The sequence below is a fragment of the Haliotis asinina genome, chromosome 6 (genome assembly GCF_037392515.1).
Source record: "Haliotis asinina isolate JCU_RB_2024 chromosome 6, JCU_Hal_asi_v2, whole genome shotgun sequence".
Lineage (NCBI taxonomy): Eukaryota > Metazoa > Mollusca > Gastropoda > Lepetellida > Haliotidae > Haliotis > Haliotis asinina.
In genome coordinates, this window is record NC_090285.1 from 55,464,513 (window position 1) to 55,489,783 (window position 25,271).

The 25,271-nt window shown below is 39.8% G+C and overlaps 1 protein-coding gene across 2 annotated transcripts in view; it reads left to right on the forward strand.

Moving 5' to 3' along the window:
* LOC137286214 (cGMP-inhibited 3',5'-cyclic phosphodiesterase 3A-like) overlaps positions 1–25,271 on the forward strand; it is a 176,316-nt gene that overhangs the window by 35,057 nt on the left and 115,988 nt on the right. For both annotated transcript variants that reach the window (XM_067817933.1, XM_067817935.1), the window contains exon 2: positions 21,514–21,543. In XM_067817933.1, the coding sequence (XP_067674034.1) occupies positions 21,514–21,543 (30 nt within the window). The remainder of the gene's footprint in view (positions 1–21,513; positions 21,544–25,271) is intronic.

The following is a 25,271-nucleotide window of genomic DNA, read 5'->3' on the forward strand; positions in this document are numbered from 1 at the left end:
TATTTTTATGTTGCCTTCCATGTCATCATATTCCAATTTCTGCAAACAGTGCTCATGATATCAGTCACTAGTTCTGGTCCACACTTAATGATTTACAGACTGCTGCCACATAGCAGGATCAGTGCTGAGTGTAACATTAAACAACAAACAAACGAAGTGCAATAGTGGTGAAGGGTACATGAAATCCCAGTATGCTTCACCTTCTGTGCACTGAGTATTAGGTATCTACCTGGTTAACACAGCCAGGAGGGGTAATGAAGCAGAGAGCAAAGTATGGCTTGATATCCTGGAGCTGTCTAGCTTCCTTGTACAGATCAAGGTCACTGATAAAGAAGGTATTTGTGCACAGGAAATACGATATTAGAACTATTGTTCCCCCCTAAAATCCCTTGTTTACTTAAGAGCAGTAGTAGTTGTTGAACCTAATGTCATTACGTTGACTTGTTTTAACATTGAATAGTGTAGCTTTTTAAGAATTGGATCTTTGGAATGTATGAGTGATTAAGAATGTTTGGATGTTTAAATGCTAGAAGCACCATGGGTCGTGTATGTGTTGTGCTGACTTAGGGGATGTTTCATTACTTCAGAAACACAATGCAATTGTTTTTTCTGAGACATTAAAGTTAAGGCAGGTTACAAAACAATGTATTTAGCGATCTCAAGTTCATCAAAACAATCTACAAAATCAATGACGTACCCAAGGTTTCTGTCATGCTGCGCTTAGGAATATTACAGAAATATTGATGCAGTGGGGTAGCCTGGTGTTTAAAGTGTTCGCTTGTCATGCTGAAGACCTTGGTTCGATTCCCCACATGGGTACAATGTGTGAATTGCATTTCTGATCTCCTCCTGTCATCATATTGCTGGAATATTGCTAAAAGCGATTTAAACCTAATTCACTCACTCGCTTATGTTTTCAAACAAAAATAATGTCTTGAGCTCAGAAACCGGGACCTAAAGTATCGTGTTGAGATATGTTTTTTGTAGATTTCTGTGAGTGTGGTAATATGTGGGTGATTGGTTTCCAACAACTGATTGATTGTGTGCATGTTTTGCACTTAGTACTACATTGATTAATCCATTAATCATACACTGGCTATTATGCTCAATGGACCGTTTGCAATGGAACAAGATTTGATGGAGAACAAGCTGTCTGTATAGATCCTGGGCTAGTGTTTGTGTAAGTGCATAACCTTCTAGTTATCTTTCATTTTGGGAACATGTTCTGTTCCTTTCAAGGTTGTTCTGGATTTAATCTCCTGCACAAGTGCTGTCATTGTGAAATCAGCAGCCATATTGATAATGCCATCTTGGCTGTTTCACATCTGATAATCCTGTCACTTGAGTAAATTTCTCATTATGTTTCTGCAGGTATAAGTGATGGTGTTTTATTGGGTCAGTGAGCTATGTGTGTTGATGTGAACATTTCGTTTGTCAAAGACTAGGTGGATATCATGGCATCTTTATGAACAAATATATAGAAAATACTTCTCTTGTACTCCTCTTTAGGTTCTGCATTTGCCTTGTGATGAGACATGAACAGGGACAGGCACTACACTTTGTCTCTCTGGACAAATGCTCAAATAGTTATCACTGGAACGAAGGAAAATGCAAACGTTCCTTTGATATTTTACAGTTTTTATCCCAGTTTTGAATAGTGCAGTTTGAGGAGATCTGAGGATGAATAAAGAAACACTGCTATGACTAATGTTCCCATCTTTGTTTTCCCCTGTATATGTAACTCAGAGAAACAGAGAGCTCCATTAGACTGTAAAAGAGCCTCGATGGGATGGGAGGTTAAAAACTTGATGAAATCTGACTTGTATCATTGTGAGGATTTGCATTACATACAGTGCTGGGCAGATGTTTGAGGTAGACTACTGTATTTGACAGGTTTGATAGGCTAAAGCATCAAGTGAATGAAGTGTATGCTTTGTCAGTTTCTCTCATAATGTCTTCCTCTGGATTTCATGGTACAGTCTGGATCGCCCAGACTAAATTATTTACAGATGGCTGCCATTTAGCTGGAATATTGCTGAGTGTGGTGTTGAACAACAACAAACAATCATGCCTCAGTTCATTATTTATCATTATTTATTCAGTTCATTGTTGATGACATTATTTGCAGTTGTTCTAAAGATGCTGTTTTGGGGTTCAAAGTTGTTAGTTTCTTCTCCATTGAGTCAGGCATGTAAAGAATTGGTCTTCAGCAACCCATGCTTGTTTTAAGAGGTGACTAACAGGATTGGGTGGTCAGACTCGCTAACTTGGTTGACACTTGTCATGATATCCCAAAAGCATAGATGGATGGTCGTGCTGTTGATCACTGGATTGTCCAATCCAGATTTAATTATTTACATGCTGCTTCCAAGCAGCTGGAATTTTGCTGAGTGCTGTGTTAAACAACAACAAACCAACCAACCCAACCAACCCAACCAACCAACCAATCCATTATGTCCAACAGCTGCTGTTATCTGGAATCCTCACATCACATGGCTGACCTAGACTCGCTTCAACATTTTGTTATCAGTTATGTCACTGGGTGAAATCTGCATGGCAAACATGACAAATTAGATTATTGCCTAAACATCTTAAGTTGACAAGCCACATCGAGACATAAAGGTGGCAATATATGAAACTGCATTAGCAGGTAGTTTATTGTCGGCAGTTGACATTAACTATATTAAAAGCGAAATGTTTCAAAGGAGACGATTTTATTCGATGTATAACAGCACAATTTACATTGTCATTTTTGCTGAGTCAATCAGCATTGTATAATCTCAGATATATTGGGTTTTTTTTCGTTTGAAGTATATGTGTTATTGTATATATGACCATTTAAATGTAATTTCAATTCTTATTATGTTTGTAATTCTGTTAATTCGAAGTAATATGTGTTGTTCAAATTATGATAAGGAATTGAAGGTATTTCATAATGAAGCAGAAGTGAGAGTTTCCCTGTGAGGTTGAAAACATTGCTCTATGGCAAGATCAAATACTGTTTGTTAGACAACTAGTCTCCAGTGTTGATTCTTCCATGTTTGTACTGAAATGAAGACGATACAAACTACCTGATTCTTACTGTGCTGTACATGCCTCAGAGATAAACACAACATCCATCAAGTGTCCTTACTCAAATCATCATTTATAGTGACTTCAAGCAAGGTAGAAACCTGTAAACCCAGTGGCCATTTGAGCCAGTGGCCATTTGAGCCAGTTGCCATTCAACCCAGTGAAAGGCTGCTATAGGGCAAGGAGCCGTTATGCAAGTAGAGCCCTTAGTGCTCATACAGAACCAGATCACTTTGGTCACTTATGTGCTCAACATAAGGTCTTTAGATATCTGGCTGATATTAATGTGAAGATCAGAACTACAGTCGTCTGTTCTTGTCCGTTTGTCTTTGTATTTACTGTGTGTGCTCATCTCCTGGTGATGTAGAGGAGCCGACATGAACCAGGAGCCGACATGAAGGTGATACCCATCTCACCCATGTCCTTGGTGGTTCTTCCTTCATGTGTCTGTGTCTGTATACTGACACTGCCTGGATATTGGAATGTGTCCTCATTCTTTTGTCTCCTACTAAATGTCCCTGTGTTCCTACATTTTCATGCTACACAACAGTGTGTGCATATGCTATCACTGCTGTCCATCCCTACACTTGTGTTTTGAGCTACACAACTTTATTCTATATCCGTTGCGTAGATCAGTGCTCATTCTGTTGATCGCTGGATTGTCGAGTTCAGACTCACATTACTTAAAGACTGTTCATATGCTACCATTGCTGTCTGTTTCATAGACCAATGCTCTTGCTGTTGCTCAGTGGATTGTCTGGTCCAGATTCACATTACCATCAGACTGTCACCATATGGCTGGAACATTGCTCAGTGAAACAACATGAAGCCTCGTGTCCCGTGTGTTTCTTACTACACCTGTGTCCTATATTTCACTCCCAGCTCTCTCCAACAGTGTCCCAAACATTCCCAGTTACACTATGACTTTATTCCAGCACCAGTGTTTACTTGGTGAAAGTTCTAGGACAAGGTCTTTGAGACTGCTCTACCACAGAGAAAGAACTACATGTTCATCTTATCTGTGCAGTCATATCATCTTGGATTTGTCTAAAAGACCAGCACCAGCTGTTTCTCTGAGAAAATTCCCACATGTCTACCTGAACTGGTTCAACACTAGACCTATAAAAACCATGAAGCAGAGAGTCTCTGGGTGTACAGGCAACTCTTATCTTTCAGTATTATCTCTCCTGTCATGTTTTCAACATCCTTGATAGACACATTCCATCTAGCTAAGGCCTCAAACCAGGCAGAGATAGAACCACATTGATTTTAAATATTTGGATATTGATTTCTGCTCTAAACTGGATTTCTTTCTGCTTATGAGTGTAAAATACTGGGTTGTGGTGAGTGGTGTTCGGCTCGGAGAGATTGATACACACAATCTGTATACAGCCTCCAGTAATTTGAAAGTCTTGAATAATTAACCCTGAGAAACTGGACATACACCTGAGTCAGCATGGCCATAGTATCACAGAGTCCAGGATTGATTTGCACACCGCGAAGGAAGTGTGCGATCTTTGTCGATGCTGCTAAGAAGGAGATGTAATTGAAGTGCATTTGCACAGGATTGATTTGTGTGATTACTGTAGTATAGGCCTCGTCTTTGCCGCCCTCTGTCCCTGAGAAGTCTATTGTGTTGTGAACCTGTGGACCACGTTCACTGTATTTTGGTAGAGTTAAGTCAGTAATGATTTAGCTCCAAATGTGACTCAGGACAGGAGTCTGGAGGTAGTTAAGGATCTTGTTGTTTTGCTCAGTGACTTTGTAGGGTTCATGTTTATGGTCTTAACAAATGCTTTCTCATGGTTGTCAGGTTTTCCGGTTAACGCCAATCACTTGTTGACACTAGACAATGTCTTCTATTGATGTCAGGCATTTTTGTTGATCTTAGGCACTATTGTCATTGTAAGGCACTCAAATTGTCAGGCACCCTTGTCAATGTCATTGACTCTTGCTGACACTCTGTCTTCTGAGACACTCCCCTATGTTGTAAACCATCTATGCCAGGTTAAGGCAACCCCATTTGTTTTAAAGCATTTTTGCCAGTTTAAGGGATTCACATTGTGATCAAAACTTCATTGAAAAATGTCAGTGTCTGCTGGTACCATTGTTGTCAGTCATGTTGGTACATGTAAGACTCTTCAGTTGTCATCAAGATTGTTGTTGATCTAAGGCTCTACCATTGTTGTCAGCCATGTTGATATATGTAAGACTCTTTAATCATCATCAGAATTGTCGTCAGTGTAAGGTTGTACTATTGCTCTCAGCCTGTAAGACTCGTCAGTCTTCATCAGGATTGATGTCCATGTAAATCTCCACCATTGTTATCAGACATATTTGTCAATATCTGTGCCTCCATAGTCTGTATGCCAACACCATCAGTTCTTTCTTCCCTGCCTCCTCTCCATCAAATAAGGAGCAAGTCCAGTTGTAAGAGCTTTGTACAACTCCAAATGGAACCCTCCCTTTTGATAACATTGATTCCTAGCTTGTTAAAAGTTGGTGTCTACGTCGATCCAGACTTTGACAGCAACATCATTTGCAGGAGCTGCTGCCTACAGAAAGCACAATCAAAGCTGTCGCCATGTCAACCACACGGGTCCATATCCTGTATGTGTCAGTGAACTTCATTTCTCTTGCTTCCAATGGAATCCCCGTGTCACTGAGGTTCCAGTGTCAACTATCTACGTTGAATATTGCTGTTTATTACTCGCCCGTTGAAGATACTGTGGTGTAATATTTTTACGACAATATTATACTAGTAGAATACTGCTTGACGTATGATATCAAAATGGTTCAAAGTTGTGACATCACAATGCTAATGTTGCTGTTGCAGTTTTTCTAGACCTTGCTTGACTCGCGGAAAGCTGAGAGTCCTCACACTGTAGGCAATTTTACTGCAGTTTCTGTCTATTTATGTTGGCGAGTAATAAACAGAATACTAAACTTGCTTCCGTGAAATACAATTCGTTTGATACCAAATCATTAACTTGTTTAATGAAATTAGTATTACAGGGAAGGTCGTTTAGTATCCTCTATGTGCTGTCATTTGGTGCCTGATGACAAGGTGGTGCTGTGTTATAGCCCTGGTTCCTGGGTGCAGGATGTCTCATCTGCAGCATCTCATTGAATAAAAATGTTCAATCAGCTCAATCAAGTTTTCTTTGCAGGAGGTTGGTCATCTGTTTCGCTGACCAAGTGCATTTGGTGAAATGCTTATGCTAACATTGCCATTTGTGTTTTGTAACAAGTTAGTTGACAGGAGACTATGTTGAGTCAGTTCCAGCAAAGGGATATTTTCATTGACTGAACTTTCAGTGATTGTTGATGGATGACACTCGTTTTTCAAACAAAAGAACCATTCAGATTTTGTTCTCATTGCATTCTACAATGGGACTGTGTGACTCTAGAATATCTTTTTAATTCATTTCTTGTGGTACTATGCTGAACATCGTGCAGTCAGTGAGAGTGTACATTTTGAGGCCGCTATTCCAGCAATATCACTGCAACGGGTACCAGAAATAGGATTCGAATTGTACACAGGTAAGGAATCGAACACTTTAGTATGGGAATGTGTAGCGGTGCGTTGTGGCTGCAAGACTTGTATATCCTAAGGGAGTTGAGAATTATAATATAATGTGCTATTGAGATTGACATCCAATGATCGAGGGAAAAAATACCATGAACATGTACTAGTTGCGTGGACATGTGCACTATATAAACATCCTTTAATAATAATCAAGCGTTTTACATGCAGTAGTTGCAACGCCACCACTGTCTTGTTCTCAAAACACATTCATGTGAATATTGACAAATCTCACTGTGTTCAAGGAGAAAATTCCGTCTCGGTGATGTAGCTTCTCCACTGTCTGTGGTATAATTCCAGATACATGTGGATTGATATATCAGGTTATACTAACACGTGACCTACCTCACATGACGTCATACACCCATGTAAAAGCCTAATGGCATATTGCATCTCATCGAAACCAAAAATGATGACAACGCTTCCATTAAACTGTCTCATTATGGAACAAACTGTATTTGGTATTCATCCAAGTCATTGAGACAACGAAGACATGTGACAATGAATCATGTCTCAGAACGTCTACATCGTGAACCAGATGAGGCAAATATGATGATAAAGGATGGAATAAACTTGCCATGCATCATAATGCTGGCAGTATTTGAGATAAGTAGGTCTGAGAAGCAGGACGTAATGAGATCTTCATTCTTAGAATCACCATCATCCTAGCGACTGCATCAAACACATGTTCTGCCATCAGCAGCTCAGTGATTCCGTCTAAAGGAGTCATTGTCTTGTTGTTTGACCAAGTCAGCTATGGTCTGGACCTGCCATATCACCATTATGCAGATACACAGATTTGTCAGGGTGTCTGAGGTCTCTGTTGACAGACACAACTGTTGCTATCCATGGCCGGATCCAGGAATTTAAAAGGGTGTGTGGAGTAGGGTGGAGTAGGATGGAGTCGAGTCAGGAGGGATCTGTGTCAGAGATTTCAAACTGCCCATGCTGTCAGTGGTTAAGACTACTCTCATATACAGAGTTGTTAGATGGGTGTGTCTACTTACACATGGCTGACTTTCTGATAGTAGCCGTGTACAGAACATTGGTGTCTGTCAGTGTGCACTCTCTGACATCAATCTCTTCCTCAGTCCCAGAACCACTTGTTTTATCTTCTGGCCTGTACTTTCTGCAGTGCAAAAAACACTAATTGAAGCAAGTCTAGATTTTCCTCCTGAATGTTCTATCTGACTCCTTTTCGGTTGGAATGTTTTTTTAGATTAGGTCAAAATTAGATATTTTCATAAACTATGTATAAGTCTACAATGATTTTGCCTCAGTGACAACAGTTTGGTACAAAGCAGATTTCAAGCTTAAGGTAGATTTATGCTAAGCCTCTGAATATATACTTTTGATTGTAAGAAATAAGCCCATTTAAATTGAACAGGATCCCAAGGAAAACCAGAGATTCAGAACCTGAGGAATCCAGACTTGCTTCATTTAAGGCTTTAGCACTGCAGAGAGGGCTTGGTAGTTGGGAAAATAATGTGGTTCAGGGACTGTGAGATAGACTAAGGGTTATGGGTATATGTTGAAAGATTTTTTCCTGAGTCTGTCTCAATTCTTCGTGGATAATAGACTCCATGGTTCTCTGGTTGATGTGTTGACAAGTCCGGATCAGATATGGTGGATCACATACCGTGGGCATACATATTAATTACACTGAGAGCAGTAACAGGACTTCTAGTAGAGGTTTCAGTGAATAGTGACAAGAGCATCATTTGTCAGATTAGAAAGGAACAAATGCGTTCTGTTTTGTTGTTTAGGGAAACATTATTCCGATGTTATGTTTTTGTATCTATTGAGCATCATGTTTCAGTTCATTTGACAGGAATTTGAATATTGTTATAGCACTTGTCAAGATGTTTGATAAGATTGTGAAGTTAGAGAATATTTTGTCGTTGTTTGTGAAGTTTTAAAGAGTTGTAGAATGGGAGGTCATGATGTGCTCTTTGTGAAAGAGAACAGAATTGTTTTTAAAGGTTTGTTTGTGGTGGTGAGCATTGATGAAGCTGTTTGAAATTTTAAAATCTCCAGTTTTATTTTGAATTTGACTTGAGAGGCTCACAGACCATTTAAAAATGTCATTGAAAAAGCAGGGTTAGGGTTGTGGGTATTCCTTGTCTTGGATCTACATGGACTTGTAAAGTTAATTATTTGAGTAAGTAAGTGAGTGAGTGAGGGAAGGGGGAATGATTTGTCTTGTGAGTGGGTGCTAGGAATGAGTGAATAAATAGGTGGTGGTGGTGGGGAAACAAGTGAGTAGGTGAGTGGCTTGATGGGATGGAGTAAAAGTGGTAGTCTGGGTGAATGAGTGAAGGAGCAGGCAAGTTAGTGATTGGGTAAGCGGGTTATTGTCAAGTGAGTGAAACAGGAAGGTGAGTGAGTGAGTTTTTAGGCCAGTTGTGTGAGTGCTGATGTCTGCGTCAGAAGAAAGAAACTGTATAATTCCAGGCAAATATGTTTAGTCACAAAGCATATGAAGTAGTCCTTCTAGGTAAACAATCAGTGAATTACCATGATCTTTATTTGAATAGGGGCAGTGAGGTAGCCTAGTGATTAAAGTGTTCACTCATCATGCTGAAGGCCGAGGTTCGATTCCCCACATGGGTACAATTTGTGAAGCCCATATCTGGCCTCCCCCCACCATGATGTTTCTGGAATATTGCTAAAAGCGGCTTAAAATTCAACTTAACTCACTCGCTCACTTTATTTGAATAAACCCTGTTGTTTAAAGTTAAACATCCAGTGGCAATGATTAACAGCTCCTCTTCAAGCTGATGAAGATGTACTCCTGACAGATGATTATTGGATCAAAATGGCAACCACCTTCAATACGGCAGCAATTTGCATTCCCTGACCACACAGCATGGTCATTGATAAAGGATCTGCCGTTTCTTCCTACACTCTAGAGACGTTTATGAAACCATCATCCACTATGTGCTGAACATTCAGCACTCAGAACAGTTTACCACTAGTGCTCTGAATGATCAATCCTACTTTTAAACAAGCTCCGTGGACATGTTTATTCATTGACGTAGAATGTTCAAATATTTATTGTTATTGGATTATGTTTTGAATATTTCTGTTGTTCCATGTTTTGATGTATACAGACCTGTTAGAGACGTGTCTCGGACATTACTGACAACATGAACTTTCGTTTGCAGGTCGCAGATGAGCTGATGTTTTATGACCAGAATTTACGTATCATATGTTTTGTGTGTTAAATAGTTTGTTGAGAATACAGTGTAGAAAGATATTCTCATCTGGCTGAAGTAAAGAGTTTTATTCTGACGTCATTTTTGAACGGTTAAGTACAAGAGATATGTCTGTATTACATGTGACTTGTTCTTGTGAGCCCAGAAATAGTAGTCTTTCCAAGCTTTAATACTGAGTGAGTGAGTTTGATTTTATGCTGCTTTTAGCAATATTCCAGCAATACCCCACCTATGTCATGGCAGGGATAGATGTCTTTTTAAGTCTTCCAGCATTTGGACAGTACACAGCCCAGAAATGAGCTTCACCCATTGTACCGATGTTGGGAATCAAACCAGCGTGACGAGCAAGCACTTCAACCACAAGGCTATCTCACTGCCCCAAGCTGTAAGAAACAGGTGTCTTCTGTCTGCAGTATTTTCCAGCTGGCTGATTCGAAGCCCACTTTCAGTGTTCATGCTGTAGATCACTTTTTGGTATTCCCTACAGTGATATAGCTGGAATATTGCTAAAAGCGGTGTAAAACTTAATTCACTCACTCACTCTAGGTGGTTTATGACAAGTATATATATATATATATATATATATATATATATATGAGGGGACAAAGCCTCCTGGATGAAATACAGCACTTACGACTGAACAGAGTGTAATGCACGTCATCCCTTCATTGATTGCCGCCTGATAACCATTCTGCAGACCTCCACTACATCAATATAGAATGGTGTATGTACATGGGAGAGTTAATTTGGGGCTAATGTCCTCTCTGCCCTGACCATTAACCTAGAGGATGGCTATTCTACAACGAAGAATTAGTGTGGGTTGGATGGTCTTAAAGCTTTTGTCACTAACGTGATATACTTCATTTAGTGTCTGTGGCCTTGGTTGAGGATGGGGCATGTGGTGTAGTGGATCAGTGTATGCACGGAAAGAGGGTCGTTTCGTTATATCCGCAGCTGTGTCTCGCCAAAAGACGTTAAAAGGGCTTCCCTGTTGCCTTGCCCAGTGCTCAACATTAAGGGGATAAAGCAAGGACTGGATGCCTTGGAGTCTCTATGCTGTGTGTGAGTGGGGTGTCCATGTTAAACTTGGTGGTATCTCAGTGAGCTAGTATTCTAAGACTGGCATTACTACTGGCATGGGTTGCTTCATGCTTGACAACAGTACTACCTGTATCGAAACGTTGCACTCACAAATAAAACAAGTTCTTATCCACAAAATAAGTTGTTATCCACAAAGTTTGTTCCATACTAGACTGGCACTAGTCTGGTTCAGTACAGACAGCAGCTCATATATGCATGCACATCATTTTATATAAGACATGATTTAAAGCCCTTTTCATCACACCTCAACATGGTTGAGTTGATAGTAACTGTTAAGGTATGCTTCATTTACAGTCTCGTTTTCTTGGCTGAGGTCATTTATATGATGTACTTCATTTTCAGCCTTGCTGTTAATGTCCAGCAAGAAGGTCGGCTCCATTTTCTTCACTGTATTTCGCTCTATTGTGTTCCTTACTTTATCGACTTGTTTCCTTAATACTGGTTAAACTGGTGTAATACCCGTCACTGGTGCATGCATTGCTTTCTGTACTTGGTGCAAGTGTTAAGTCACTGGCACCTTTATCTTCTGGCATCAAGACTGGACGTCTTGATTCACTCTGGGGTATACTGAGCCAGTGAGCATCATGACCTGACATCGTGATTCAGTTTCACATATAATGAACCAGCAAGCATCACAACCTGACATCATGATTCAATTTTGGGTATACTGAGGCAGCGAGCATCACAACCTCACTTCGTGATTCAGTTTTGGGTATACTGAGCCAGCGAGCCTCATGACCTGACATGGTGATTCTGTTTCGGGTATACTAAACCAGTGAGCATCATGACCTGACATGGTGATTCAGTTTTGGGTATATTGAGCCAGCGAGCGTCATGATCTCACATGGTGATTCAGTTTTGGGTATACTGAGCCAACGAGCCTCATGACCTGACATGGTGATTCAGTTTTGGGTATACTGAGCCAGCGAGCCTCATGACCTGATATGGTGATTCAGTTTCGGGTATACTGAACCAGCAAGCATCCAGACATGACATAATGATTTAATTTTGGGTATACTGAGCCAGCAAGCATCACAACCTGACATCATGATTCAATTTTGGGTATACTGAGGCAGCGAGCATCACAACCTCACATCGTGATTCAGTTTTGGGTATACTGAGCCAGCGAGCGTCACGACCTGACATGGTGATTCTGTTTTGGGTATATTGGGCCAGCGAGCGTCATGATCTCACATGGTGATTCAGTTTTGGGTATACTGAGCCAGTGAGACTCATGATCTCACATGGTGATTCAGTTTTGGGTATACTGAGCCAGCGAGCCTCATGACCTGACATCGTGATTCTGTTTCGGGTATACTGAGCCAGCGAGCCTCATGACCTGACATGGTGATTCAGTTTCGGGTACACTGAGTCACTGGCAGGTATCATGGCTGTCATAGCTTAGTCTGCTCCCCCTACCATTATGGCTGTCTTTTGGTGTTTGCTATGAATTATGGATTACAGTTGTTCTCCATTGAATGTTTGACAACATCTCCCAGACGTCATGTACAACACTCTCTCTTTTTTTTTCGTATGAAAATCAATACATGTTGGTCTGACGCCAGCCAAGTGTCGACATGGAAGAATGTTCTGGTACAGTTTCTGTTTGTCTGAAAGTCGAAGCAGACCTAACTGATGGATGTGTACCACAGTTTCAGCTTCCAGCAGCTTATATTCTGACCGATAATTGTGAATGTCCACTCTGCCAATAATTGATTTTAGACCCAGCTGTTCTGTCATTTGTATTGTCTTACAGCAAAATGCCTGTCCTTGTCTTCTAGCAAGCACTGGTTTGCTGTATCTGACTCCAGTGTAGAGGGACCTAATGAATATAGATTTTGGATGCCCATTATCAAATATGTTAGATCACAGGAACTGGAGAACATGCACCTTCGCCTAGTGTTTGTTTTAGAACATAACTGCCATGGTGTATGTTATTGTTAGCTTCACGTGTTTCAAAACATTGATTAGGGTTTATTTATATGTGCTCTTTTGGAGGATTAAGAATATAAAGAATATTCATCCTTTTGGTGTTTACCTGGAAGAACTGTAAGATTGGATTATTTTTTCCAGGAATTATTTTTTTCTCTCATTTGCACCAACACTCCTTTATTAATCTTTAATAGTTTCTTTTGTTCCAGCCTTTGGTTTGTTTTTCTGGAAAAAATCGTTTTTCTTAGCTGTTATATTGACTTTATACCTTTAGTAATGATACTATAATATTATGCGGCAGTGTTTATGAGGCTTCATATTCCCAGGAAAGTTCTTGATGGGTTCAACTGGTCATTGTGTCCTGAGAGAAGTCCCATTCACTGTCTGGGCTGTGTGTAGAGGGAGCAAGGGCCCTGAGCTGATGATGAGCCTTATCAGCCTCGGAGAGACTGTGCCAGGATCACCCAATCCCTCTCTGCTGCATTTTCATCTTAATCTGTAAAACATAATGATAACAGATGTTATCTGTAATGACTAATTTGAGACCCCCTGATGCTTGCTCACAGAGGTACACAGGCGGTGGGGTAGCTTAGTAGTTAAAGCATTCGCTTGTCACACCAAAGTTCCAGGTTTGATTCCCCTCATGAGTACAATGTGTGAAGACTATTGCTGGTGTCCCTTGTTGTCATATTGATGGAATTTTGCTGAAAGTGGCATAAAACTTTACTCACACACTCACACACACACACACACTCACTCACTCACTCACTCACTCACTCACTCACAGAGGTATATTATCCTTGTTATCTCTCTGAGGAGTATACAACACAACTGTCAACTGTCAGATTACCATCATACTGGGTACCCATGAAACTAGGATGGTAAAGTGAGGTGAAACTGGCTTTTGCTACTTGTTCAAGACTTGGACATGCATTGTGTGTGCACGCTCACAGTTTGCCCTCAGAAAATGCAAAGTGTTTGTGTACACTCACTAACTCACAGAGTGACAGGGATGTTACTACGGAACGTTCTAGTTATGTTTCTACGACTGCATCCTAGGAATATTTGTCAAAGCAAATTACCATTGGACTATACCATAAAGGCACGGCTTAAGGATATATTCAGAGATTCACAGGGTTGTAAATAAGCCAGAATCAAGACATATCATAGTAGAACCAAGGACAACCTGTGCATCCAGAAACAAAGGCAGTCAGAAAGACTGTTGTACAGAGCCAGCAGAGCAAATCCAAGGACTAGAATCAAGGGCTTATCTCTGCATCCAGAAAGAAATGTTAAAGAAATTCGGAATGTCTGGAACACGACTGCCTCAACACAAGGATGACTGCATGGATTAAAACTACAGGCAACCACTGCATACTGAAAAAAAGCTTATTTGAAGACAGAATATCTGCAGTACAGAACCAATGATGCCTAAACAGATATCCTCAATATCTCCACATATCTCTCTGTTCTGATAAATCTTCACTATGTGGTGGAGATATCAAGGATGCGAAAGAAGGACAACTCAAGGACTGGAATCAAAGACAACTGCTGCATCCAAAATAAAAGTTACATGTACACATAGCGTCTGTGGTACAGAACCATTGATGCCTCAACAGAAGGATGTTTCCAAGAACTAGAATCAAGGACAGCTGCTGCATCCAGAAAAAAATGCTGTCCAAAGACAGAATATCTGCTGTAAATAAACCGACTGCCTCCAGCAGGTTGACTACTCCCTAGTGCTGCTAGAATGACAGCTGGAAACCTGGTATTAGACCCTGCAACCAGAAACTGGAGCCGCCCTTCTGAAATGACCACAGATGACCTATAAGCAAGGTCCATTACCAGCAGGATTGTCGCAGATAACCATCAGAATGTCTGCGACAGGCTGGCATGCTGAGGGTGCTTTAATACCAAGGATGTAGTATAGACAAGACTAGTCAACTCAGCTTTTACTGCATTAGGGTGATACCTTCCCTGCAAGTGTCTGTAATGATTTTAGAGACCCGTGACCCTAGAGGCCATCTTTCCATTCTTGAAGTTCTTTCTCAATCCTCAGGCTGCTTTCTGACTATGGCACATGGATGATAGTTCCTGCCATTAAGTGTGGTTCATTTTAGTTGACTGACTCCCGTATGTTTGCATTCACATGTAGTTTGTTATCAGATTTGTCTAATGTGCTTGTTGTGAGGGCTGATAAATTGTCCCTTGATTTACAAGTGAAGGTTGGAGCAGAATCAATACTAGCCAGCTTTCATGATTACCAATGTTAATGATAGTTGATGGCAGAGCTTGCAAACGAGTACAGTCATAGATTCTCCACTGAAGTTTGACACGGTGCCCTTACCTGTGTTAATAGATTTTGGAAGCCTCATTGGAGTAAGGCGATGTGGCAGAATTATTTGTCTGGTCCTCACTTTATCATCTTCCAAAAAAGGTTTCACCTTTAGAATGTATGCTGTAATGCATTGATCATAGTATGTTGTTGGCTGTAAGTGAGTCAGATAAGGGCACCTGCAGTGCTTTGAATCTAGCTTGCTGTCATGCTGAGTTGTTATTGATAGGTTCTGGTGGATGTCCTGCTCTGATGTACTAGACCTGCTGTTGTGGACAAGTTGAATGTACTAGTCCTGCTGTGGTGGACCTTTTTGAATGTACAAGTCCTGCTGTGGTGGGCATGTTGAATGTACAAGTCCTGCTGTGGTGGGCATGTTGAAACGGTTTTCTAATCTATCCTGTCAGAGTGACAGATTTGTTGGCATGGAGCTGTCATTGTGGCCATGCTGGCGTCTTTGTGGCAGTAATGTTGTTTTGGTGGCAGTAGTGGTGTTTTTGTGGCAGTGGTGGTGTCTTTGTGACCATGCTGACATCTCTGTGGCAGTGGCACTGTTTCACTGTCCATGATGAGGTGCTTGTTGCTACCATGTGCATCATAATCCTGCGAGAAAATGTGTGAACCTGATGTCACCATTCTGCATGGCTTGCATACTCTCTTCAGAGGTTTTAGTTTTAGTTAGAATTGTGTTGTTTTCTAAACCTTTCATGACTGGGTCATTGTTGTTAAATCCTTTTTAGAAATAATTGATTTGTTTAAATTCTGGCTACTGGAATCAAACTCACATTCCTGATATAGCCACCCACTGGGTTCCGACTAAGCCATCATACCAAATTTAAGTTAAAAGTCACTATTTTTTAAGACCATAAAGTTAAAATTGTAGCTGATGAAAGATTCAAACTCAGGCAGTCTGTATAGTAAGCAAATGCATCAACCTCTGAGCCACCTTTGCTATTAAGAGCATGATGAAAGATCTGCACTTATACAAAAAATATCTTGGTTTATTCCAACCAATTAACTAAACTAAATATTGACAGATTGCTTAGCTGTATATAATTTCATATAAAACACCAGTCAGGTGATAAAAGTATAATTTGTTATGAAACATCTGTTTGTTGCTCTTCAAGATGTGTCTATCACAGTGGATGTATCTAATGTTGTGTTGTGTAAATATGTCTGCCACAGCCAACCACCTACGCTGAAATCCTGCAGCTGTCAAAGTCAGAATCTGCATGAAAAATCGGCTCCGAAAATGCAAAACCACAGGCAGTGCTCTTAAAATATGGATGCACACACAGAGCTCATTTCGAATTGTATATGCTTGAATAGTACGGACTGTGAGAAGAGGACTGCATATAATGAACATTGGATATTGTATTGACCCAGACTAAGTGGCCAGTATGTATACTGGATTGTTTAGCTCTACTATTAAGTGAAAGACTAAAATTGATCTGAGAAATCATTGTGAGGTCTGGTTTAATACTGGTTTGAAATAGCACAAACTAATTGATGTGATGTGTCATTTTGCATCCTGAAACTGTGTGTAATTATCCTGCTGAAATACTTCTATTGGATTGAGTACAATCGGGTGTTGTCTGTTTTGTATGTGATATAGTGATTTTGTGTGTCAATTTGTACATGTCATTCAGGTAGAGTGATACATGCAGTCTGCCAGATCACCAACTGAGCAGTCAAACAGACAGATGCATGCATGCACACTCTCAGATACATGACTTTGTGTTCAAGAATACAAACATGTTTGGTCTAAACTTGATCAGTTCAGAGTCGATCAGATCATGAAAATATTCCCATGTTTGCCATTTGTCTTTTCAAAATATTCCATGAGCAAATAAATAATAATAAATGTCAAGTTCACATTTGGACAAAACAGATTCATTTGGATGTAGCTCTCAAAACTGTTGTCCTTTTACACCATAAAAAGATGTTTTCTACAGTGAAATTAATTTTTCTTTTTCTACCTTTTCAAAGTCATTCTCTTCAAAAGTAAATGAGTTCAAAACCGAGCCAGTTTTCACCCACTTTACTGACAAATCCATGGCAGGGTCTGTCATTTTACGCATGACCATGTGATGCAGATGTTCATCTGGTAGTGGTATAAAAGCTATATCACACATGTTGACCAGCTGGACATCAAAGCTGTTGTCCGGTCTCTGACCCAGGCAGTATTGGTTCATATTTCACCCTTAGATGTGGTTATTATGATTATATTAAACATACAGGGATCACACAGGTCAGGGCTGGGTCACCTGGCATGTCATGACTGCTGATATCATCTTGAAGGACACTTCCCTATGTTGGTGTATGCAGTGTTTTTGTCAAAATCATATCGGAAGTGACTGTGGTTAGTGGGTTTCCGTATTTGTCAGATGCCATGTGTTTCTGCTGATCTGAGTGGAGTGTCTTCCTTTGAAGCCATCTAATTTCTTTTAGAAGAACAGTGTTCACTGGGAAGATCCCAGTATTTATTGTTCCAGAACCTTTTTGCACAACCTGCTTTGAACATTAACTTGCTGATTGTTTTTTTAAAAAATTTTTTAAGCTGTTCAGGACTAATTTCACGCTTGCAGCGAAGATCTTGGAAATTTTGTAACACAGATGGGGATCACATTTAACACTTACCAAATGGAAGGGGTATACTTCAGTTAAGGTTGTGATTGATATAGGACAGTGGGTACACAAGAAACATAATAATGTGCTTGAATCCTGGTTTGCATGTATATGTTACTATGTGTGTTTCACCAAAATGGTAAACATCAGTGCATCCATTACTTTAGGCTTTTCTCCCACATAAGGGGGTGGTAGGGACTAGCCTAGTGGTTAAAGTGTTCGCTCGTCGTGCTGAAGACCTGGGTTCGAGTGCCCTCATGGGTAGAATGTATGAGGCCTATTTCTGGTATCCAGAGCCATGATATTGCTGGAATACTGCTTCTTGCAACTGACATGTCCTGTTATACCTGAGTGAGGCAGTAAAATTGAAATTAAAATTGAATTTGTGCAATAGTACTGTTTGTAGGCTTATACACCAGTAGCCATAAGTATGAGGAAAACAAATACATCTCTCTTCGTCACATATCTAAACACTCACTGTCTGATTCTTCATTGACAACATTGTTTTTGCCAGTTTCATCCGCATCCAAATTACCCATTCTCATGTGAAGGTCCATGGTAGAATAGGCCTTCAGCAACGCATGCTTGCCATAAAAGGTGACTATGCTTGTCTTAAGAGGTGACTAACAGGATCGGGTGGTAAGCTTGCTGACATGGTTGACACATGTTATTGGTTCCCAATTGTGCAGATCAATGCTCATGCCATTGATCACTAGATTGTCTGGTCCAGACTCGATTATTTACAGACCGCTGCCATACGGCTGGAATATTGCTGAGTGTGGCATAAAACTAAACTCACTCACTTACTCTTCTTCGCACATGTTCGAAGACATTTGAATGTTTGTGTGATTTTAAGTTTGACGCTGGTATGATTTCATGAAGCATTTTCCAGTTTCTTCGTCAGTTACAATCCCAAACATATTGTCTCCGCTCTACACATTTTCAAAGACATTTGAATGTTATTGCGTGATTGAACGTTTGACACTAGTATCACTTGACGAAGCCAGTCATGGAGTAGAGGAGCATGGTTATTGTTGAATAGCCTGAGGCCGGTTCCAACTGTGTTCAAGATTGCTCCTTTTTTCGGACGTCGGAAGTGACAAAGTGCTATTATGTGTTCTATATGTGTCGACGCAAGAGCTGAGTGAACATTTTCATGTTTAATGGTTATTGCACCATTATTATTCAGCATTTGGTTAAGTTGAAATTAAATTCCTGTCTCCCATCTAATATGAGAACAGTAGCTCGGAGCCATGCACTGCTTCTCCAGATGTGATGGGCATATAAACAGGAAAGCAATCAATGGCAGTGATTTGTGTGTCTCCAGAGAGATGAAAATGGTGTGTACCTCAAGAAGATGTTTCTTGGGATTAATGTATTGATGGATAAAACATGATAACAAGGCTAAGGATCGAACTGTTAATCTTTTTGATGTTGAAGAAAAATGTTTCATATCTTTGATAATAACTGGCATCAGTATGGATTTTGTGTCTCATAACATGAGGATTCTGAGTTGGTTAAAGTGACATTGACAGTGTGCAAGGACTGTACAAACTTGGGTTAAGATTACTAAGCTAACAGTTATTGGTTAGTCATGGTTTATACATTATTGAAAATTAATACCATAAATAAGACTTTTCAATAGTTGTTGCTAAGGGCGGTGAGGGTAGGCTACTGATTGAAGTGTTTGCTCATCATGCGTAAGATCAGGGTTTGATTCCCTGTATAGTTACAATGTGTGAAGCCCATTTCTGGTGTCCCCCACTCTGATATTGCTGGAATATTACTAAAAGTGGCAAAAAAAAGTCGCTTACTCACTAGTTTTGCAAAACTTTACATTCCAAGTTGTTCTGAGGAGAGTTGGTACATTTTCAGTGTTTTAAGCTGCAGTTTATATTCCTTGTTGAAATGGCATGGACTAACCAACTGTACGCTAGCTTACACCATGACTGTCCAAACCACACAACTGTCACAAGAAAGACCAGATACTGGATATCCATGTATTTGGCAGAATCACAAGCTATGAAACTGACCATCAACATTCATCAAAAGAAACCTCTCACCATGTGTAACCAACAGTGTGTGTATTTATCATGAGACGAAACAAAATTATGTCATTGGAGAAGAAACAAAGTTATGTCAAAAGTTTATTTCAAATAACACTTTGACAAACATAACCAAATTATTATGGACTGACGAAAGAAAGCATTTTAAGTCATTTCATAAGTTCAGTTCTTTCAGCTGGCTTGAGGATATTTATTATTTACCATGTGAAAATGAGGTTGTGGAACTGACATGTTAACAAATAGTTTTCATGAGAAATGAGCATTTAATTTCACCTCATTGTTTCCATTGTGTGTTTATCCTGTGAAGTGGGAGCATGGAGATCAGCTCAAGCATTCCTTCCTTTAAAACAAAGACATGTAAATCAACTCATCTACACCCTTCTGTAAAACATGAACATGCAAATTCATTCAAGCATTGCCTTCTTTTAAAACAACTTCAAGTAAATCAACGCATGCATTCACTCTTGTAAAACAAACTTAAGTAAATCAGCTTGTGCATTCATTCCTGTAAAACAAGGGCATGTTAATCAACTCTTGCATTCACCCCTATAAATAAGAGCATGTAAATCACCTAATGCCTTCCTTTTTGTAAAACAAGGGCACCTAAATCTACTCATGCCTTCACTCCTGTAAAACAAGGGAAAGTAAATCAATGCATGCATTCCCTCCATTTAAAACAAGGGCATGTAAATCAACTCATGCATTCCTTCCTGTAAAACAAGAGCATGTAAATCTACTCATGCCTTCACTCCTGTAAAACAAGGGAAAGTAAATCAACTCATGTCTTTTTACCTGCTGTCAAACAAGGACAAGTAAATCAATGCATGCATTCCCTCCATTTAAAACAAGAGCATGTAAATCAACTCATGCATTCCTTCCTGTAAAACAAGAGCATGTAAATCTACTCATGCCTTCACTCCTGTAAAACAAGGGCAAGTAAATCAACTCATGTCTTTTTACCTGCTGTCAAACAAGGACCAGTAAATCAACGCATGCATTCCCTCCAGTAAAACAAGGACAAGTAAATCAATGCTTGCATTCCCTCCTGTAAAACAAGGACAAGTAAATCAACTCATGCATTCCCTCCTGTAAAACAAGGGCAAGTAAATCAACTCATGCATTCAATCCTGTAAAACAAGGGCAAGTAAATCAACTAGCTTCTTAAAAAAACAACTTGTTACTTGAGTCCCTCAATAATGTATTTCCTTCTGTTGATCATTGGCTTCTGTATCATCTTTAAAATTTTGTCCCATGAAACAGAATCATATACATCATCTCTTAGAAGCTGCTCTGTCAAACCAAAGCATGCAAATATACCCCTAGAATCTGTCATGTGAAACAGAAATTAGCTCCTAGTGTCTCAGCTTCTTCACAGTGTGAAACAAGAGCACATGCCTTCACCTTTCCAGTTTCATTTTAGTTCTGCATGTTTTGTTTGTTTTATGTTTGCTAGCATCTTTACACACATTATCTCAGCTTTGTAACAATTAATGCACATGTTTGTTTCACTGGCATAATGTTTGTTTTATATTTGTGTTCATCGATTGATTTTGCCCCTTTCTTTTTATCTTGAAGTGGATGGACTCTTACGGTATTTGGAGAAAGGTAAGCCTATTTCATCATCTCGCCTCGCATCACTCTAAGCCTCACTTGCACTACACTGCACTTATACTGCACCACTTCCACCATGTCACACTCAGACCACTCAGAGGCCAAGTGCAGTTCACACACTGTTGATACATAGATTACACCAACCTCACCGGTAGTCACTGTCCACACGGATGTTATGCTCTGTCCTCATTGACATTACGCTGTGACCTCACTGACGTTATACTCTGTCCATTCCGATATTACACTGTGACGTCACTGGTGTTATACTCTGTCCATTCCAACATTACTCAGTGACCTCATTGACATTATGCTGTGTCCATTCCGACATTACCCTCTGACCTCACTGACATCATACTCTGTCCATTCCAACATTATGCTGTATCCGCATCAACGATATACTCTGTCATCACTGATGTTATGCTCTGTCATCACTGACATTATGTTGTTTCACCACTGAAGTTATGCTCTTTCATCACTGACGTTATGCTCTGTCGTCACTGATGTTATGCTCTGTCGTCATTGATGTTAAGCTCTGTCGTCGCTGACGTAATGCTCTGTCCTCAGTGATAGTAAGCTCTGCCATCACTGATATCATGCCCTGTTGTCACTGACATAATGCTCAGGCTTTTGTGCTCTGTACACACTGTCATGCTCTGTTCACATGGACGTCGTACTGTGTCAGATATTATGCTTTTTGACGTTATGCTGTTCACACAGACATTATGCTCTTTCCACACCATGATCCTCTGTCCACAGTGTTATGCTCTGTCCACACTGATGTTATGCTGTATCCACACCAGTGTTACACTCTGTCCTAGCTTACGTTATACCTTGTCCACACCAATGTTACGCTCTGTGTTCACATTATGCTTGGTCCACCTTGGCAATGTGTTATGACGTTACATTCTGTCAACACCGACATTAAGCTGTCCACATCAATATCCTCTTTCCGTGCTGACGGTATACTCTGTACACACTGTTACGCTCTCAACACTGGTGTTATGCGCTATGATTTTACACTCCATCTCCATTAATGTCACATTCAGCACAAACTGATATGTTTTCACAAAGACATTATGCTGTGTGTACATGGCACAAAAAATGTGATTGTACATGACACAAAATTCACACAGATGTTAGACTCGATCCACCACAGTCCAGTACTTAACACAAAATCCTCACAGATATTACACGCTGTACACAGAGTATTACAAATGTTACATACTGTCCATGCACTGTTACACCACTGTCTGCACAATGTTACATGCTGTCCACACAGTATTACAAATGTTACACACTGTCCATGCACTGTTACACCACTGTCTACACAATGTTACACGCTGTCCACACAGTATTACAAATGTTACACACTGTCCATGCACTGTTACACCACTGTCTTCACAATGTTACACGCTGTCCACACAGTATTACAAATGTTACAAACTGTTTATACAATGTTACACACTGTCCACACAGTATTAAAAATGTTACACACTGTCCATGCACTGTTACACCACTGTCTTCACAATGTTACACGCTGTCCACACAGTATTACAAATGTTACAAACTGTTTATACAATGTTACACACTGTCCACACAGTATTAAAAATGTTACACACTGTCCATGCACTGTTACACCACTGTCTTCACTATGTTACACACTGTCCACACAGTGTTACAAATGTTACAAACTGTTTATACAATGTTACACACTGTCCACACAGTATTAAAAATGTTACACACTGTCCATGCACTGTTACACCACTGTCTTCACTATGTTACACACTGTCCACACAGTGTTACACCCTATCCACACAGGTAAAGTGTTCATAGCATGTGCTTGTTTCAAACGGTGGCTGATTCACAATGGCAGTGGGCCACTGAAATTTTCTGCGAGGTAGGTTCAGAATTACTGTACTTATTCACAATGGATGGTACACTCTCATGTCACATATTTCACTGGATTGTGCGGAAGCTTCAATCAATGCTTGTGGACATGTGTTTCTCACATTTGTTAATGGAAAATGGCTACTTGGAACAGAGACGTTGATTTTCAGCTTCAGAGTCTGATGAAATGACTTGAGATAAGTAATGTTGCAAATGGTAGGAATACATACAGGGTACAATTCATATTTGTCATATTCTGAATATGTGTGGAAAACGGCTCTCACATTGGTCTTGTCAAGGAAAATAGCTGTTTTGCATTTGTTATATCTTGAATATATCAGGAATACTGCTGTCATATTTGTCATATCCTGAATATATTAGGAATATTGCTGATTATGTCATATTTGTCATGTCAATATGTGAGCAAAATTGCTATGTCATATTTGTTATATCCTGAATGTATGAGGAATATTGATGTTATAGTTGTCATATGTGTCATATCCTGAATACACGAGGAGTATTGCCATGTCAGATTTCTCATATCCTGAATATGTGAGGAACATTGCTGTGTCATACTTGTCATATCCTGAATAGAGGAGGAATGTTGCTGTGTCATACTTGTCATATTCTGCATACATGAGGATTGTTGCTTACTGTCATGCTTGTCATATCCTGATTATATGAGGAGTATTGCAGCGTATGTCATAGTTATAATATCCTGAATATATGAGGAATGTTGCTGACTGTCATGTTTGTCATATCCTGAATATATGAGGCGTATTGCTATGTCATGTTTGTCATATCCTGAATACATGAGGATTATTGCTGATTATGTCATACTTGTCATATCCTACTGACCATGCCATTCTTGGCTAGTCCAGAGTATGGCCAGAAAACAATGGTCATCTTTGTGGAATATACATAGCTTTTTGCTGAGTGACATACACAAGTAATAAATGTGGCATATTGTTTTCTGCATTGTACTCTACATTCTCAAAGTACTGAGTTGGAGATGATATTGTTGACTGTTTGCCAAGTATTGTTGACTGTTTACTGAGTATTGTTGTCTGTTTTCTGAGTGTAAGCACTGACTTGATATTGTTGACTGTTTACCAAGTATTGTTGACCAAGTATTGTTGACTTTTTACCAAGTATTGTTGACTGTTTACTGAGTGTAAGCACTGACTTGATGATATTGTTGACTGTTTAAGTATTGAGCTGTAGATACCATTGTTGACTATTGCATGACATGCCGATCACTTAATCAGTTGACAAGTACAGGTAAAGATAAACACCTTGATTGTAAACAAAGTCTTAGAGAAATAATTGTAAGGTTGTTGCACTTGAAATAGTTTCACTCGAGATAAACTCGAGTTGTTAGTCCTTGATAACAAACCACTTCAACCTGAACATCAGACAAGAGGTGTCAATTTACACCCAGTCACCCCAGCTATTTTACACTTGGCTACACTTAGTTTACACCACATATTGTGTCCACTACTGTTGGATATCAGCCATATCTCCCATGTCAGATATCACAGTGTTTTGATACATAGATTTCATCCATTGTATGACAATGTCACAGGCTGTAGAACCAGATTACAGAGATACTGGGGACACATTACAGGTGATACACAAGTAGGCCTAGGTTCTTTTCAGACAAGTGATATACTTAAACAGTTAACTGTAGGTATAAAACTACTAGTCCCTTAGACTTTTCACTATTCTCAGATTAACAGACTAGTGACATTGACACACCTTGAGTGAGTGAGTGAATGAGTGAATGAGTTTAGTTTTATTCCGCAGTAATATTCCAGCTTTGTGATGGCAGTCTG